The sequence below is a fragment of the Rhyacophila brunnea genome, unplaced genomic scaffold (assembly GCF_057557595.1).
Source record: "Rhyacophila brunnea isolate RB1 unplaced genomic scaffold, BYU_Rbru_1.0 scaffold_13, whole genome shotgun sequence".
NCBI lineage: Eukaryota > Metazoa > Arthropoda > Insecta > Trichoptera > Rhyacophilidae > Rhyacophila > Rhyacophila brunnea.
This window is the reverse complement of record NW_028232785.1, coordinates 30781178-30799915: the sequence shown is the minus strand read 5'-3', so window position 1 is coordinate 30799915 and position 18738 is coordinate 30781178. Positions and strand designations below refer to the sequence as shown.

Genomic DNA, 18738 nt, shown 5'->3' with positions numbered 1-18738 from the left:
CTCCAGGACCCAAGAGCTACAGGTGCTGCGTAATCAGGAACAGGAGAAGGTCCTGGCGCTGAAGGCTCGAAACCAGCAGCTCACCATCGAGCTGTCCTCCGTAGGCGGCAGGGTGAAGGACCTCACGCAGAGCATCGTGGACACCAGGGTGGGAGTGGCAGACGTGAAGTCTACCATCGACGGGATGAGGTGACAATTTTCACATTTTACTTATCTTCTAGATGATAGCTTTTAAAGTCAAAACTTTCAACGAAAGAATAATATGGATTGTACGTTTTAGGTTATGTTTCCAATTACAGTACACTCTCAGTAATTCGCCGCTCGATTATCCGACAACTACTATAATCCGCCGTTATTTTTACTAGTTGAAAGCACAAAATCAAGCTCTATAATTCGCCGGTATTCGATTGTCAAATTCAGTAGTCCACCGCGTACAAGTATACAATGCAGATGAGACTGATTTATTATGGAAACTTCTCCTTCGTAAAACGTACGTTCATCGCAAAGAAAGTAATGTAGGTACCAGAAAGGTAAGTGCCCAAGGACCGCATCACAATAATTATGCCGTGCTCCAATGCATCCTGGACACACAAACTGAAGCTTTTGGTCATAGGGAAAGCCAGGAATCCTAAGCCATTCAAGAATATCTGCCTCACTGAACAACTGGTTGTGTCAAGTGATTTACTGTTTAATATTTAGTTAATAAACTTAGTTTATAAATATGTATAATTTAGTAAATACTTGATTTTGAGTATAAATAAAACTGTAATTTGCTAGTACAAATTTCTCAAAAAAACGAACGAAACGAATTTTACGAAATAGGTAAGTACCTACCTGTTTTAATTTTTACCATATTTTGTATGTATATACTATAATCCGCCGCTTTTACTAATTGGACACTTGTCTGGTTTTTGGGATGGCGGATTACTGAGAGAGTACTGTATAATTTTTTTTTTTTTTTCACAGAACAACCCGTGATACGTCGATGCAAGAGATGTCAAAGCTGAAGGCATCCCTCAAGGAGTTGAATGCGAAGCAGATAGCCCTCAATCAGGAAAAAGCGCACATGGATGCCAAGGTAACAATACTTCAGACCAGCTGTGCAATTCTAAGTGACTTGAAACTGGTTTAGGGCCATATGCCAGTGGCGAAGGGTGGTGGTAGGCTGTTGTTAAGATTCGACATAAATAGTGATGCTTTATGAGAGGACAAAAGTCCACCACTCCTCAACTTGTTATCCTAGATAAGATCAATGGTAAGGAGCTCGGCTTTTCGAAATGTCCCATTTATTATAAAATTTTAAACACATTTTAAATTTGTGAGTTGTTTTTATGTTAGGTTAGGTTAGGTTTAAACATGTTTTGAACGGTCTTAACAAGCCTGTGCCGTCACTCCCGAGGGAATGTGTTGCCAATTACACAAAACTTAATCACGAATCACTATCATGGCTAGACATACGTGTACTATGCTATCTCGGTTGCGCGCATTTAATGTCAATAGTATTGAAAGTCTACCAACAGTACCGACTAGCGAGACGCGACTATGATCTCATCGAATGTGTTCGAACTTAGAATAAGTTTCTTGGAACAAGTTTATTGGGCCACACATACTGAGTATGGGTAGTACTTGGAGACTTGAGTACGCAAACTGGTGACAGTATTTCTAACTCACCTCTATTGTACACTCGACGTATGTGCATATTTATTGAACTAAAATCATTCAAAAAACGTTTTTTCTGCCTCCTGTAAGTAAGACTTGTTCTGCGGAGACTAATCCATTTTGCCTAAACACAGTCGATGTCTTCATGGAAGAAGATTTCTTCTTCAATATCTTTCATTATAGTGTTATTATACTGATTACCTATTTATTATTTTTCAGGCCAAATCTGCACTGGAGACGTCCGAAGACGGACTGAACAAATTCAACAACATGGAACAGACTCTGAAGCAATTGCGTGATAAGGTAGGAATCTTTTTTACAACGTTTTTATTAGGTTGTATTTTTATTTGTCCGGTACAAATCTTGCAATCGATTTTTAACTAACTTCCCGACTAGCTAGACATTTGAAACTTTTAGAATATATAAGAACACGATGCCAATGCATTTTTTTAATACTTTTAGCCATTTTTAATTAGAATTAAATTCATTTTCAGTTGATTCTGTTTTGTATGAAAAGTTATTTCGGAAGAAATCCGTAATCCAATCCACTATTATTGGTTGCTAGGGTCCTAACAACTAAATTATTAATATATACGTGCGTTACTATGGAAATCAATATGAGTGTCAAAATGACATTTCAGTATTATTTCTATCAAATACAATTTTTTTTTATCGTTTAAGCTAGTCAAGTCAAGTTTATATGATTCAAAAAAATTTTAAAACGTAAAGTAAAAGTTCTTTTTATCTTGTAATTATTATCAATGTTTTTGTTACGACGAGATAGAATTCAGTTTGGCTTAGGCAGGGCTTAATGAATTTTATAAAATTAACCAACACCATCTGCAAATAATTATAGTCTTAGAGCGGAATGCACAATCTAAGATTTCGTTCCTAAGGATAAGTCGCCGAAAAGCATGACTTAACTATAGACAATCCTGAGTATAGAGTTAAGGAATCCTTAACCATAGACTACTTTTGTTATGAACACGTCCCCTTCTGTATTACCATTTACCACTGACAGCTGCTGTCAAAATAAATTCGCATGTCTATAACACAGTCCATACACTCAAATTCATTTAACAATGTATCTCAATATGGATATTGATAGTGTTAATTCGTTTGGCATGTACTTGCAGAGTATTATTTAATTTTTATACGCCAGCCCGCAGAAATACAAAATACCAGATGAAGAATGACACTTGATGCTAGTGTTACCATGTTTAAAAAAAATCTTGTGGTGCCTGTGGAATCACGTATAATGACTTATAACGGAAACATAAGAGTATTATAATTAATTATTATTATGTATTTATAGTTATTGCATTTATAAAATGCAGTTGTCATATTTTTGTCATCGTTTAACAATTATAAAATAATTTACCTAATTTACCTATCGAGAATTTTTAAATATGGTATTATTTTCAATAAAAATGATCTTAACTAAGGACAGTGTTTCTGCATAGTGTTTTCTGCTAAGGAAATTTTAGTTATGACAAATGTTTCTGCATTCCGCTCTTAGTTCAATGAAAACAATTCATTGTGACTATGCACTTTTTAAGTCAGATGTGTCACCATGTGTCTAGTCTTATTATGTACTTTCTCTATGTAGAAAAGAAAATTATTTAAATATTAATATATTCCTCTTACGTGAGATCGAGTTTTATAAATTATTAAATTTCAACCATCAGCTCACACGGTATATTTCGTATGTTTGTTTACATATTTAACATATTGTAATTATTGATAACGGTCATTTTGTGTTGGACAAATAATTTTTAATTTGAATCCTAATTTCCCAGATCGAAGCGGCCAAGGCGATCGTAGACGCAAAGACGGCAGACGTGGAGAGCAACAATGCGCAGCTCGGCGAACTCAACGGCAACATCATCAAAGTGTCGGAGAAATGCCAGCAGGTAACAATACTAATCAACTAAGCATTATCAAAAGTCACCTCTTCATACTGCAACTCCTGATCACGTATCAAGTGAGTCACTCTGTACTCACATGCCGAAAGGTTGTCTATAGTCAGGCCACGGCCATGGCCCCCACATCCAGCGGGCCCCAAAGCTAGGATCTTTTTCGGCCCCCCTACCTATCGCCAAGGTTAATGGCAGTGTGATGCTCTATAGTAGCGCTTTCCAAATGTCGTTCACGGTAAAATTAAGGGTATTTAGTGTATTTTTAAAACTTACCTACATCCACTATAATTATGGAGTTAATTATCACTAATGACACAATTAAAAATTAAAGACTCATATTTGAAAGTATAATCATTTTGTGATGTGTGTTTATCTCACTTATTTGGTCGACTCGCCACGCCGGGCCCCCAGGCTAGAGCCCTATCAGCCCCCCTTTGTATGAGCCATGGCCACGGCACTACCTAATATGTAGTTCCCTCCAAACCAGCCCGCCACGCACCAGACTCGGTCTTAATCGAGCTATCACGAGGCCCTACGTTTGGATGTGAAACGTCAGCAGTTGTTTTTGCCTGGGAATGTCTGAGCACCAGATGCCCTAAGACTGAGGTCGCCACACACTCAAGTATACTTTGGCTGAGTTTACTGAGATATTTTCCGACCATGTCCGATCCTAATAAGATCATAGAATATAGGTTTGTATTAACAGATTTTGTTTTTACGCGAAATGAATGTCAGCCACTTGCTCAACGTATTAGGTCCATACTCTGACTCAAATACAAATTGAAAAACAATATCTGTACTTGCCAGACCCAGGATTCGAACCTGGGACCATGGCCCCCACAAGGGGGGGCTGACAGGGCTCTAGCCTGGGGGCCCGGCGAGGCGAGACAACTAGATAAGTGAGAATAACACAGTATCAAAAATTTTCTTTAATAGTAAAAAAAGTCGCCTGCGGCGCTATTTTCCTTCAATAATATTATTTAAAGTTATGTGGTTGTACGATACAATTTTTAATTGTGTATCAATACTCGACATCTCCATAATTTAAATGAATGTATTAAAATATACAATAAAACACTTAACATACGCATTAATTTTACCGCGTACACCATTTGGAAAACGCTACTGTAGAGCGTCACACTGCCTTTATCCTTGACGACAGGTAGGAGGGCCCGCCAAAGATCCTAGCCTCGGGGCCCGCTTCACGATGTGGGGCCCATGCCTGGGACCCACGACGTTATAGGCCAACGCTTAAGCTGCACGGCGATTGCGGACTGAGACATAATCTAATCAAAGAATTAACAACAATAAATGATTCATATTAATTGACGAGTTCCAATGGTAGGTTTACGTATTGCATTACTTTGAATTGTATAATTATTATGATCATATTCATTACAAGTTTTCAATGCTACAGTGTATTTTGTGGATTTTTTACGCGATTATCGGTTTTTTTGATGTACCGACCACAGTGGTCCGTTGCGGCGCCAATGGAAAGATTTACATTTACATTACGCCGGGCCGACCACCTCGCCGATCACCTATTTCGTAGCCACTACACTAGAGGTTGTTTTTGTAAGCTTAACCATATTCGTAATCACAGACTACCATAAGACATTCTTTTCTTTCGACCATGTCCGATCCTAATAGGATCATATGGGCCTCCACAGAGTAGAGATTTGTATTAACAGATTTTGTTTTTTACGATAAATGGATGTCAGCCACTTGCTCAACCTATGAGGTCCATGCTCTGACTCATACTCAAATTGAAAAACAACATGTGTACTTGCCAAACCCAGGATTCGAAGCTGGGACCCACGGCGTTATAGTCCAATGCTTAAGCCGCGCGGCCACCGTAGGTGTCATTCAGTGAAATCTTATTAGCGAGTTCTCATATTGTGACACAGTGCATAGTTACTTTGAATGAATATTCTCACAGTAACATACACAAGGTCCATGCTACACCCTACATATATAGGAAAATACACAGTACGCATGCTCGCTGGCGCTGAATAACAACTCACGTGCGTCTTCCTTGCTGTTCACCAGTGATCCCCATGGCGATAAATTTGTTAACGTATTATCATTTTCTACAAATAGTTTACGATATTGCATTCGTAATTATCTAGCACAATGATCGAAATTCAGTTTCGTGCCGCGGCTTGAACAAGTGGGCCTTTTCACATGCCGTTGTGAAATAATTCGAATTACGAATTTCGAAATCAGAATTGTATTGTCACGAATAATTCGATAAACATTCAAATTCGAATTACAGTAAAATTACTTATTTTATGAAGGTAATAAAAATAATCCTGACATTTTTTGACCCATTAAATCACATGAAATCGGATATTTGGTAGGCATATCTATGATCGTAAACGAAATTAATGAAAATCAAAAAAAAAAAAAAAATAATCTAAATTTTTATATTTTTCCCTCATAGGTACATTTCATATTACGTTGAATTCGTATTAACGAGGTTTTACTGTATCCCATTTTTAGTTACCCAGAACATTTTCAAGAAACGGAAAGGAAAGCCACAAGAAAGTGACGTGAGACCAAGATTCTTAGAGGTGCCACGTAGTGCCTATATGCTCCATCCAAGATATAGACTATATCAGACCATAATACGGTTATTAAAAAAAAATTAAAATGTATCTATTAGATGCAATGACATTATTAATGGACGACGCACTCAATACAGTAGCTAGCAAGTAAATTCGCATGTATAGGTAGACGTCACGCAACTTCCATAATGCGATATCACGCATCGGGAATTTATAGCAATATGACCTTTATTGTAATGGCGTTAGAGCAGTGTTTCTATTGTCAATGTTCATTTGAGCGAACCCTTCGAACCGAACCATTCGGCAGACCCAACAAAAAGCATCAGGAATTTATAGCAATATCACCTTTATTGTAATGGCGTTAGAACAGATTATGCCATTCGGCAGACCCGACAATAAAGTGAGTGTCATTTTCTTTTCCAGATGTAATATTTTTCTTATTAAATGTAATGATCATTAATTGGTATTATTTTTCATCAGGTCTATAAATTATGGGAGGAGAGAAAAGCTGAGTATCAGACATACCACGCGTCCCAGAGTAACAGATCGGCTTGGGAAGATAACTCAGGTACGCGTAGAACTCCTAATATGATCTATCCATCTGAGGTTTCAGCTTCCTGAGCTGTCAACAATAAACCGCTTCAATCGATATAATATGTTTTTTCTTCTGAATTGTGTTAAGGTGGCGATTCGTGGGCGACGCCCGCAGCTACAGGAGACTGGGGCGCTGCGAGCCCTCCGGCTGCGGACACGGCTTGGGGACCACCCGATACCAGCTCCTCTGCCCCTGCAGGTGAGATAAATGCAACCTATTCATTTAAATAAGTCATGGATGCCGTCTTGTGAGTAGAGATGGCATCTTTCATGGATTATGCATCGGCTTATAATGTCATGGGTCCCAGGTTCGAATCCTGGATCTGGCGAATATACATTGTTTTTCAATTTGTATGTGGAGTCGGAGTATGGACCTAATAGGTTGAGCGAGTGGCTAACATCCATTTCTCATAAAAGCAACAATCTGTTAATACAATCCTCCACTCCCATAATATTAGGATCGGACATGGTCAAAAAAAAAATTTAATGATCCATGCTTGGAAGAACCCACAGAACAATCAGTGCTACCTTTAAAATTAAAAATCAGCTAAATAAGATTGCTAAATTAAAAAGCGTGTATGTGCGTGATTCTGAAGGGGGAGCATTAACCTTCCCTTTTTTTATTTTTTTTCAATTCGTATTGCGTCACTTACGGCCTGCCGCAGTAGTGAGAGAAAGTGATGATTTGAATCCCTGCAGCTTTAAACTGAAGCGTAATTTTTCCTTACCAACTTATTACACGGTAGGAAAATAGAGCTGTTGTACGCTATCTGGCGTATGACACCGCGTTGTGTCCATGGCAAGGGTGATGGATCCCTTCTTTCAACGCCAGACAAACGTCAATTTGTTTTTTCAAATTAATATAAACTGGTGCATGAAGATAACCAGATTGACTCCAAACCATTTGACTTCTCAGTTCTTAACCGGACACAGTGGTTTTTTCTTCCAAGCTCTGTCAGCTTAGACTAAAAGAATCTCCGACTCGCTTATGTGGCAAATTGGAAGATTGACAAACGTCAATTTGTTTTTTCTAATTAATATAAACTGGTGCATGAAGATAACCAGATTGACTCCAAACCATTTGACTTCTCAGTTCTTAACCGGACACAGTGGTTTTTTCTTCCAAGCTCTGTCAGCTTCGACTAATAGAATCTCCGACTCGCTTATGTGGCAAATTGGAAGATTGACAAACGTCAATTTGTTTTTTCTAATTAATATAAACTGGTGCATGAAGATAACCAGATTGACTCCAAGCCATTTGACTTCTCAGTTCTTAACCGGACACAGTGGTTTTTTCTTCCAAGCTCTGTCAGCTTAGACTAAAAGAATCTCCGACTCGCTTATGTGGCAAATTGGAAGATGGACCCCTGCACATTTAAAATTGAATATTTATTTTGTATTTAAAGGTTGCGTGTCGAAAAAATGCTAGGTTGCCATGTTTAAGTAACCACAGTTACTTAAACCTGTTAAGATGTTGTTCCTCAATTCTTCATTTTGTTTCATCGGTGTTCAGCAGTGTTTTTAGCACAACCGACGTACCAACTAATATTGTCTTTTCTTTACCGTTATCTGTAATGCATTAGCCAACGACGACCATTGGCCGGAAAACGATGAAGCCCTCTCCAATGACTATAGCTCCACGGTCCTGGAAACAGGCTGGGACGACCCCTCCAGAGTAATTAAGTCGTCCCCAAACACACCCACGGCAGCAGGTTACAGACACACGACAAAACACTGAATTTAACCATTTACGCTTACAAAATATAATCGATTTGCTTAGCCGTATGCTCCGATTAACTATTTCTATTGTTTTATCGATGCTTTTTACTTTCGGCATCATCAGCTGCTTACGTTTTTAAAATAAAATCGCTGTTTTCTTCATCAAATAATAGTGGACCAATGTGAAAAGAGTGCAGAACACTATTTTTAACCAAGTATTAAATAGTAGTTTTTTTTTACATTTTTCGCTTTATTTCACTATATCTGAAGCACTGGATTTATTATTGGACACGTCAAAGCAGCCATCTTAATTTTTTTTTTATATTATGATCTCGCATTTTGTCAGTACTTTTTTTACTAATCATTATCAGCTGCTTTCGAGTATGTATAATTATTACATTTTTCATATACTAAATATTTTAATTTTTATCGATAATATAGTTCAGGACCCAGAATTGCACCTTGGGGGACACCGTTTCCATAGTGTAATGAAATCATTTCATACTTTTGACTTGCTTTTAACATAATCGTCATTTTTTTTCTTGTAAAAAACATCCATTTTGTACAAATGGACTCAATTACACAACATATCGTAGTTGTTAGTATTATTTAAGAGTGCCCAAAAATTGGGGGTAACTTTGACCCACCAGTGTTAACGTTACATAATATTTTTCGTATTGGAATAACTTACTTTTGTAACTAACACAATTTTGAAATTGATTTTTCTACTGGATTGAATGCTATTAGGTTCTTCTATATAAATGATACTTCTTCAAAATTTTATCCTTAAATTCTGGCATTCATAACTCAATTTTGTCAAGTAGTGGAATAAGTTCACTTTGAAATTAAGCCCCACATTAAATTTATGACATTTGTCGGCTGAGTCAATTCATTGTTGCTGGACGAAGACCTCTCTTTCTTTCTTCCACCGATCTCAGTCTTTCATGTGGCAAGTACAACGCATTACCATCAGTAGATAAACGGTTCTACAAATAAATTGACAAATAAAGATACACCGCTGAGTCAAAGTTACCCTAATATCTTGTGAGTATTATATTATATAAATAATATAGGTTTTAACCGTTTTAAACTGCTTCTGTTTCAATATTTCTTTTTTATATACATACTATATTCTCATGTAGATACAATGGACCCAGGATTAAACCTTGCGGTACACCATCTGTTGTTATTGCATAGAATTTATATCATTATTAAATTTATACTTAGTGTAGGTAAGTATCCAATATTAATGTAATATTTAACTAGCTAATATTAATTATTGAGGACATTAGTTTCAAAGTCAGTTACCTCCATATTCCCGGTGGTAAAAGTGTGCACTATTTTTGTCTGATTGCTCATAGCATACCTAAACCATTATAGTTTGGTTTAGGTAGGGTTTAATTGAATTTAAAAAATTAACCAGCACCATCTGTAAATAATTGTATTAGTTCAAAACAGATATGTTTGACTGACAAAGTTTAATGTGCACTATTTATGACAGATCTTAACAGCCTACCTCCATTCTTCTCTACTGAAGCACACACAGCAGGGTAAGCCAGTTCCCATAAATGTTGTGTTCTCTATTGGCCACCAAACGCAGAGCAATATTTTTGGCTATTATCTACTACGAGTAGGATTAGGCAGGGTTTAATTTAATTTTGAAAACTAATCAGCACCATCTGCAAATTGTATTCTTAGTTCAATGAAAACAAATACGTATGACTGAGAAATTTTAGTGTGGGCTATCTATGTCGGATCTTAACACCCTACGCCCACCCTTCGCCTCTTGAAATGAAAAAGTACTTACAGAAGAAAATATCAAAGGAAGTAAAAAATGGAGGTTACCGACTTTGAAACCAATAGCCTGTTAATATGTAATAATTGTTTAATATTTTTTTCTTACAGATATACGATATCTTATTGTATTGTAGTCAAAAGGTATACAGAATTGAATTGATATGTCGCTTGTGTTCAGTTTTTCGGCTCTTCTATCTCAAAAGTTTGGAGACCTCTTGTCTAATTAAATGTTGACAAACCGCTACCCAGTACAACTGTTTTAATCCTGAAAAATCCTCTCTTAATTCAATTCAAAACCTTGTTAATTTGTTTCGCAGGCAACGAGGTGCGTTACAGGGCGGTGTACGAGTTCGTGGCACGCTCCGTGGACGAGCTATCGCTACAACCAGGAGACAGCGTCATGGTGCTGCTGGACGTTAAAGCGGAACCCGGCTGGCTCAGCGGAAAATGCAGAGGTAAGCGTCACAGTGTTCATTTATTATCATCCACCATTTTATAACATGATGTTAGAATATTTTAATATAGCAGTTGTTGCTTCTTCCGAGTCCAGCAAAAGAGTGACCATTTGCAAGTCTGCATCTAGAATTTGCGATGAAAAACGATCAAAATTCGTCGGGCAAAATCGGAAACACAAAAGAATAACATACATAATTTGAAAACACTTCTGAGAAATATATTGCCAATAGAAAAAATATGACACTCAGCAGGTATCGAACCTGCGTCTCTCGGGATTCATGCCCACGCGCATTGACCACAATGCTATAGGTATCCTATCTAATTGTGACGAATTTTAACTAATGGCTCTTACAATACTCTCTGAAGCGCTTTCTAAATTGAGATACTATTCACAATCGGCTTTTGTATTTTAAATCAAAGTAGGTATTTCTTTGATTACTAACCGACGTCACGGATCACTCCAAGATTTTTTGTTGTAACTTACTTGAACTTGCTAATAATTTTTAATTAACTATTTTTTTATTCAACGAATAATTCACAAGATTTATTATGTATGTTCATAAAAAAAGAATGTTACATTCTTAAATCTTGTTAATTATTCGTTGAGAAAATAATAGTTAATTAGAAAGGAATAAAACAATGCAGACTGTTTCCTACCATAGAGGAGATTCGAAGGTTAAACGACAAAGTTTGACCCACTAACAGATTGATATTGGGCTAGGTACGCAACCCCCGACGGCAAGAGAAGACCTGTATAGCTGAAATTGAGATCTCCGGATTGCGCCATAGGAGATTTAAAAATGCTCAGTCAAAGCAACAGGAGAGTGTCGGCGCTAGATCGTCCAGGATGGAGGATGTTTTTGAAGGAGACCAAGATCCGCCAAGGGTTGTAGTGCCATAAATAATGATGATGAAAGATTGATATTGAATTTGGAGCAGACATAACAGTGTCGAACATTACTAAGAGCCATATGCATGAAACGTCCCAACCTCACTCAAGCTAAATACTTGTCAATCTGCTTATTAACGAATGTCATAAAAAATGTAAACGTCACTGTAATACAACATACGCAAATTGCAAATGGCTGCCGCTTGACGTTCTATGTATGCTCCTCTAAATCATTACCTATTCATCGGTTGCCTTGTAAAATAACTGTACATATTTGTCCAAGTGGCTGGGAATTATAGAATCCAAACTACATCTTCTGATAATGTCCTGAAATCAGAGTTCAGAGCAGGAGCAGTGGAGAAATAGGATTTTAGCCGGAGCAGGAGAGGAAATAGTTTCACTTCCATCGCATGTGCTTGTCAAATATGTACACATTTTTTTATTATAATTTTTTCATTGCAGGAAAACAGGGCTGGTTTCCGGAATCCTATGTGGAGGCGGTCACTTCTCCCGGTGGAAATGAGATGCAAGACATGTCTTCTGCGCTCACCGATAGCATGGAGGGCAAGAAGGTCCTCGAAGGTAAAACGTCTCACCGTAAGACATTAATTAATACACAACATATTATGTAAAATAATAAAATTTTAAACCTCTGTGTTATAAAATTTCATTATATAATATAATGTGTTTAAATTGCTTTTCTTATTCAGGTATCGTTGAAGTCCCGGAGAATGTAAGCGAATCGGGACAGGTGGAACCCTTACAGACGGCAGTCGACTCTTCGGCCCTCCAATTAGGTGAGAATGACACTTTTCTACTGCCACTAACTGAATGTTATACTAGACCCATTATAAAGCCTAGTTAGTATGATATCAACCATCTGACCAAAAATTTACCTACCAAGAGTGAGCTGGCCCAATTCCAAAAAGGCAGACCATGCTACAAAACGGTCGGATCGGCAAATACTTGTCGATACCTAGTCATAGAGACTACAGATATAGGAAAGGTTCTCGACAATATGTTTGGAAAGACTGGTGGTTTTGGGTAGCCTTCAGGGAAGGCGAAGCAGAGAAAGAACCTTGGCGCGCTGGAGTGACCAATTTGAAGGAACTGACTGGGGGCATCCTTCACTTTGCCCTGAGAGGGGTGGAAAGTATTGGTCGCTCAAAACATGACAGAATTTCAAGGTGATCACGATCCTGAGATGGGGATGGGGATGAACGTATATGATGATGTTACCTCCAATGTTAGGTTTATCTGTTCTGAAGGTTGCGGATGTGTGCGTGACATGGAGTGTTTTGGGACGTGATGAATAACACACAGAGATGGTATTTTCATGGTTTTATATTGTAGTAATAAATTTAGTATAAACACGGCATAAAGTAAATGACTCACATTTATATTGGTTGATTTAAGTTGATTGAATTTTGAATTCAGAAGGATGTGCGGACGAGTGGGGCGTATCGATTACATTTTAGGCAGGCCGGAAGACAACCGTTTGATTATCGTTGCTTTGTTGTCTGTGGTCTATCAATGACCACCATAGACTATAGATATATCTTGACGCCACCCGTTGCATTGCTAAATGAAGCTGCGTGCCGTGCGTTTGGTTTGTGGGCAAGCAAACGCATTCGTCTACAAATGTTCGAGACCATAGACCATTTCGCTAGTGCTCGCCCAAAGTGCTTGCACTAGACGCTCAGAATTAAAATATAATTTTCTATTTTTTTTTTATATAGTATTTTTAACCGGTCAAAATGCAACCATTAGGTAAAGATATCCATAATTTAAGTTATTTTAAAGAAACACTAGGTCACTGATATTAAAATATATAATAATATACAAATAAATTATCACGAGCATGTATCAACTTACCTATGAAACGTAATACCATCTTCTTGCTTATCAGTACGGCTACCATATTTTAATACAACACACAGAACCATCTTTCCTACTTAATTAACTAAAAATATTTACCACTGACTTTATGTTTAACACAAAAAATAGCAATTTTAGCAACACGAGCTCGCAGGTTATCGACGCTACGTGAAGCGATTCGTCACGATTTGCCGGCGATACATTTGGAAACTAACTCAAACATATGTAGACCTTTTATCTTACTCTAGCGCGTGTCGCAGAGATTATAAGGGTGCCGAATACTTTCTCACTCACACTCATGCATCGGTTTTGTTCAGGCCTTGATGACCACAGACAACAACATAACAGTTTGTAGAGTTATACAAAACCTCTACATACGCCAATGATGGCTGAACGGATTATGCGTCGCTTATAATGTTGTGTCCCAGATTCGAATCCTGAGTCTGGCAAATACACATATTGTTTTTCGATTTGTGTTTGGAGTAGAGTATGGTATGCACTAATATTATATAATATATTTGTATGCCTTCAGAAACCTATGTTTACCATTATAACATCATTTAACCTACCGATGCAATCACTAATCACACCAAAATTACCTAACAATATGCAATGCAGGTGTTATTTCAAATTCCGTTAATGTTGGGTTGCCAATATCTTACGTAATTTTTACTCAAAACAACTAAAAAAAAATTGTCAAATACACGCATTCTACCGTTCTTTACCATTTCTATGCGTTCAACGAGTTATCTCGCTTTATAAGGCTGTGATCTCTTATCCGACTTTAAACACAAATTACTAGCCACTGTCGATTGATTTGCATAATCTAAAAAAATTAAACACACAGTGACATCTGTTTGAATAATTATGAAATACTAAACCACAAATTATCCATATTACAGCGATTTTAATAAGAGCTTCGCTCTACCTTCAACGTGTGTCGTTAAAAATCTGCAGCCTGTCAGATACTGCCATAGTAATATCGTGAGGAATAGAAAAGGTTAAGTGCTTTTTTGAAATTTGTATTATATTCGAATTAATCAATGGCTTCTCTCTGTCGCAGGGTTTGCGGAGGAAGCCCAGAATCTCAGCGAAGCTGCTTCAGCCCCGTCCACTGGTAAAATGTTTTATAAGTATTTTTACAAATTGTTTTTGGGGTTTCCAATATGTAGAAGAATAAAATAATGAATTTGTTACCAATCACATGTAGAATCGTTGCAATCTGCCTTCAAAGTTCCTAATATGGAATGCGTATTAAGATCACTATCTCTATAAATTCAATTATGGAAAGTGCCCCTTTATTATTGTTACTGTCTTTATTAGTATTTTGAATTATTATTCATTATTCGTACTAATTTCAATTAATTTGAACAGTTTCTACGTGTGCGTACGTTTACAATATGATCATGTCACGTGCTGTCACGGGGACAAATTTAGTCTATGGTTTTGTCTTTCCGCAGAATATTTTGAATGATCACTATCACTATAAATTCAATGATGGATTTTGAATTGTTATTCATAATATTCATAGTAATTTCAATTAATTTCAACAGTTTCTACGTGTGTGTACGTTAAAATTTCTTGCGATATTGCATCTATAAATAATATTTTGAATAGAACCCAACCAGCAGACCATAGATAATAATATGATAGAAAATCGTTAGAAGTGTTTTGACTTTTGTCGAAAATGTATAGACATGCAGAACATAATAAAAAACGTTAGTTTTATAGTCATGCGGTTGCCATTGTGGCGCGGTACGCGTGAGGTGACCTCATTGTTATTCTGGCCATTTCGACAGATTTTGCTTACTGACAATGTTCTTGTAAAATGTTCAAAATGTGCTACGGGATAGGAGCATCAGTCTGATAACATTTTAAATACCAAGAAAAACGACATTACACACTTTTAACGTGATGATAATGTATTTGACGCGTTAGAGTCCAAATTCTTTGGTTATAGTAATTTATTATTTAATTTTTTTGTTTAGGCGAGTCTGGTTACTACACGGCGGCATATCCGTACAATTCTCAGGAAGCTGGTGACTTGATGTTCCAAGCTGGAGACGTGATCCTCGTCACCGAAAAGAACGGAGACTGGTGGACCGGCAAGATCGACGACAGGTAATAATTCATTTCTCTTCTCATCACTTATTGTATTTTTATTTATTTGTTTGGCTTTCATTTAAATATTCAACGGATTATACCATTCGAAGTTGTGCTGAAAGTGTCCCGGGAGCAACTTCCCAAGACCTTGTTTGGCGTACACCACTGACAAAGGGTGGAGGTGGAGATAGGCTGTTAAGATCCGCCATAAATAGTGCACACTAAACTTTTTCAGTCATACGTATTTGTTTTTATTGAATTAAGAATACAATTTACAGATGGTGTTGGTTAGTTTTAAAAATTCAATTAAACCCTCCGAAATCCATGCCATAATAGAATGATAATTGTCAAAAAATACTCGTCTATCTATAAAATATCTAAAACGATGCAATTAAAGCATATGTCATGTCTTTGAATATTTCGTAGATAGAATAATATTTTTTATCTATTATAGTTTGATTTAGGCAGGGCTTATTGAATTTTAAAAAATTAACCAACAATATATTGGTGTAATATGTATTCTTAATCCAACGAAAACAAATAAGTATGACTAACAAAGTGTAATGTGCACTTTTTATGGCGGATCTTAACAGCCTACCTCCACCCTTCGCTACAGATGTGCACTAGAGTGTGCGTGATTCCTACTTCGATATAATCTATTACCGTCAAAAATCTCGATGAGAAAAGACCTAACTCGCCGTAAAATGTCGCAAACTTGATAAAGACTGAGATATTTTTCTTCGTAATTACCAAGTTCCAATGTCTGACTGTTTCAACTGAGGGTCCGCCCGACTTGAGAAGTTCTTTCCTTTCGACTGACATCGACATGAACACGAATCTATTATAGTACCTACTTAGTTCAATACGATATTTGGTAATTTACCATTGTTTATTATTTTATCATTTTAGAATCGGTATATTCCCGTCCAACTATGTGACGGCCATTGCCGGCGGAGCACCACCATCATCGGCGACGGTCGCGACAGAATCAAGTTTCGAGCCAGAGACAGCAGTGTCAACGGCGCAACAGAGCCCCCCTTCGGCCTACAATATTGGAAACGATGTGAGTCTCAACGTTGTTCGTAATATAATCTCCGAAGAATCAATTTGTCGAAGTTTCAACCTAACCACATCTACATGTAAACGCTCGGTCAGCCTGACCAAGTTTGGTGTTGCCTACAGATGGTTATCGGAAAGAGATGACTGTATACTATACGGTCTCCAATTTTATTAGATTCAATATGAACATTAATTCAATTTTCATAGCTGATTCTGGCAAAATTCATGAATTCAAGAATGAAAACCCTAACCTAACAAATAATCCAGTATATCAGCTATTTTCAAAACGTGTTTCCTGCTGGCTTCCTGTAAAGTGTAAACCGACAAGAACCGTGTTTTATTTAGACATGAATTTTATTTCAGTACTTTACGACCCAAAGAAGTTGGGCTGTCGTTAATATACAGCCATATATTTCCGATACAACATTTCACGGTGAAGTGTGATACGGCGAACTGCATACATACAAGTTTCCCGACACGACTTTTTATATGTCAATGTTTCAATTCTCAGCGCCTCAGTTACCTTTATTGTCCGCTTCCAGGATCAGAAGCCATCGACGCCGATCTGCAACGAGGTGGCCAGCCTGATGGAGCAGGCCCCAGGGACCGGGAGAGGCTCCATCTCGGGTAGGGACTCCGTCTCCGGGAGGGATTCCGTCTCAGGGAGAGACTCTGTGGCCGGGAGGTCCGGAAAGAGACCCGAAATCGCACAAGCCCTGGCCGCGTACACCGCTAACAGGTCAGTTGCGTCGATATGTTGATTGGATTGGAATCTTAGGTCTTCGCGGCTTATTATTATGCAGATATCCTCGAAACAAGATATTAATTTAATGTTGATTCATATTTGTAAAAAGATGAGGTGTCATATTGACCAGTGGCGAAGGGTGGAGGTAGGCTGTTAAGATTCGGGATAAATAGTGCACACTAAACATTAATTTGTCTTCTTCTTCGATTTCGCTACAGCTCAAGTCGAGCCCTGGCCTCCTCCACCGCCGTCCTCCAGCCGGTACGGTCCTCCGCATGTCTTTTCCAGTTCCTGATTTTTAGCAGCTGATTGGCATCTTTTGTAACGTTATCATCCCAATGTGTGCGTGGCTTTCCCACTGGCCTTTTCTCCCCTGGGTTTCCTTCGAGGATCTTCTTCGGTATCCGTGACTCAGGCATGCGTTGGACATGGCCTGCCCAGTTTAGCCTCTGGAGTTTTATGAAGGTGGAGAGTTTTGAATCTTGATATAAGTGGTATAGTTCAGTGTGATACCAGATGAAAGCCTCCCACAGGAGACTACCTCAAAGGGCGGACCGAACCATCAACTTTCCCAGAACACCACAGCCTACGTCCACTCTTCGCGGTTCTCGGCCGAGCGGAGCCCGCCTCGAAATCAAAAATCCAAATTCGTCAGAATCCCGCCAAAACAGACGCGGCCTACCGATAGCGCCGCCACCGGTCAATTTGTCGGTAAAACAGGGAGGTTCGCGACCGAGAGCGGGATGACGCCGAATCTGACGGCTGAACACGCGCGAAAAGGTTCTTCTTCGATTGGCCGCCGAACAGCGAGCATCGTCTCTGCTCGCCTCGGACGCGAAGCCAAGAGATATCTCCCGCCAAAAAGGACCGCGTCGGCAGACTTCTCAAGCATCTCCAGGAACAAAGGACCACATCGGCAGCACGCCAAGCCGCAAGCCCCGACCCTATCTCCCATCGGACAGCGAGCATCGCCTCGGATGCGAAGCCCCAGCAGCCAAGCCCGCGACACCACGTCTGCAGCCCGCCAAATCGCGAATACGATAAAAATAAACCAGCCACAAGACAACATACCCCGTGCGTTTCTGTCTACCACCCCCGCTTTGACCTTGACGTTATCACGGCCTGCTATCTCTGCTTCACACGCGGAAGGCCGGTGATAAGTGTTTCATTCATGGGTCCGTATATCCGCCTCAGGATCTTTCTCTCAAAGCAGTCCACCATTTCAGCTGCTTTCATATTTAGTGTCCATGACTCGCATCCGTATGCAACGACTGTGCGTATGACGGTTTTATAGAGCCGGGTCTTAGTTTTTCTGTGGACATTTCTGGATTTGAATATGGGCAGCAGTGAGAA

General features: G+C 38.5%; 1 protein-coding gene across 2 annotated transcripts in view; it reads left to right on the top strand.

Annotated features, from left to right (window-relative positions):
* Nucleotides 1–18738, top strand: part of Dap160 (dynamin associated protein 160) — a 44469-nt gene that overhangs the window by 19340 nt on the left and 6391 nt on the right. For both annotated transcript variants that reach the window (XM_085940776.1, XM_085940775.1), the window contains 13 exons: nt 7–189; nt 967–1078; nt 1879–1962; nt 3459–3572; nt 6626–6713; nt 6828–6938; nt 10573–10710; nt 12063–12182; nt 12311–12397; nt 14542–14595; nt 15467–15599; nt 16491–16644; nt 17183–17379. In XM_085940776.1, coding sequence (XP_085796902.1) covers nt 7–189; nt 967–1078; nt 1879–1962; nt 3459–3572; nt 6626–6713; nt 6828–6938; nt 10573–10710; nt 12063–12182; nt 12311–12397; nt 14542–14595; nt 15467–15599; nt 16491–16644; nt 17183–17379 — 1575 coding nt within the window. The remainder of the gene's footprint in view (nt 1–6; nt 190–966; nt 1079–1878; nt 1963–3458; nt 3573–6625; nt 6714–6827; nt 6939–10572; nt 10711–12062; nt 12183–12310; nt 12398–14541; nt 14596–15466; nt 15600–16490; nt 16645–17182; nt 17380–18738) is intronic.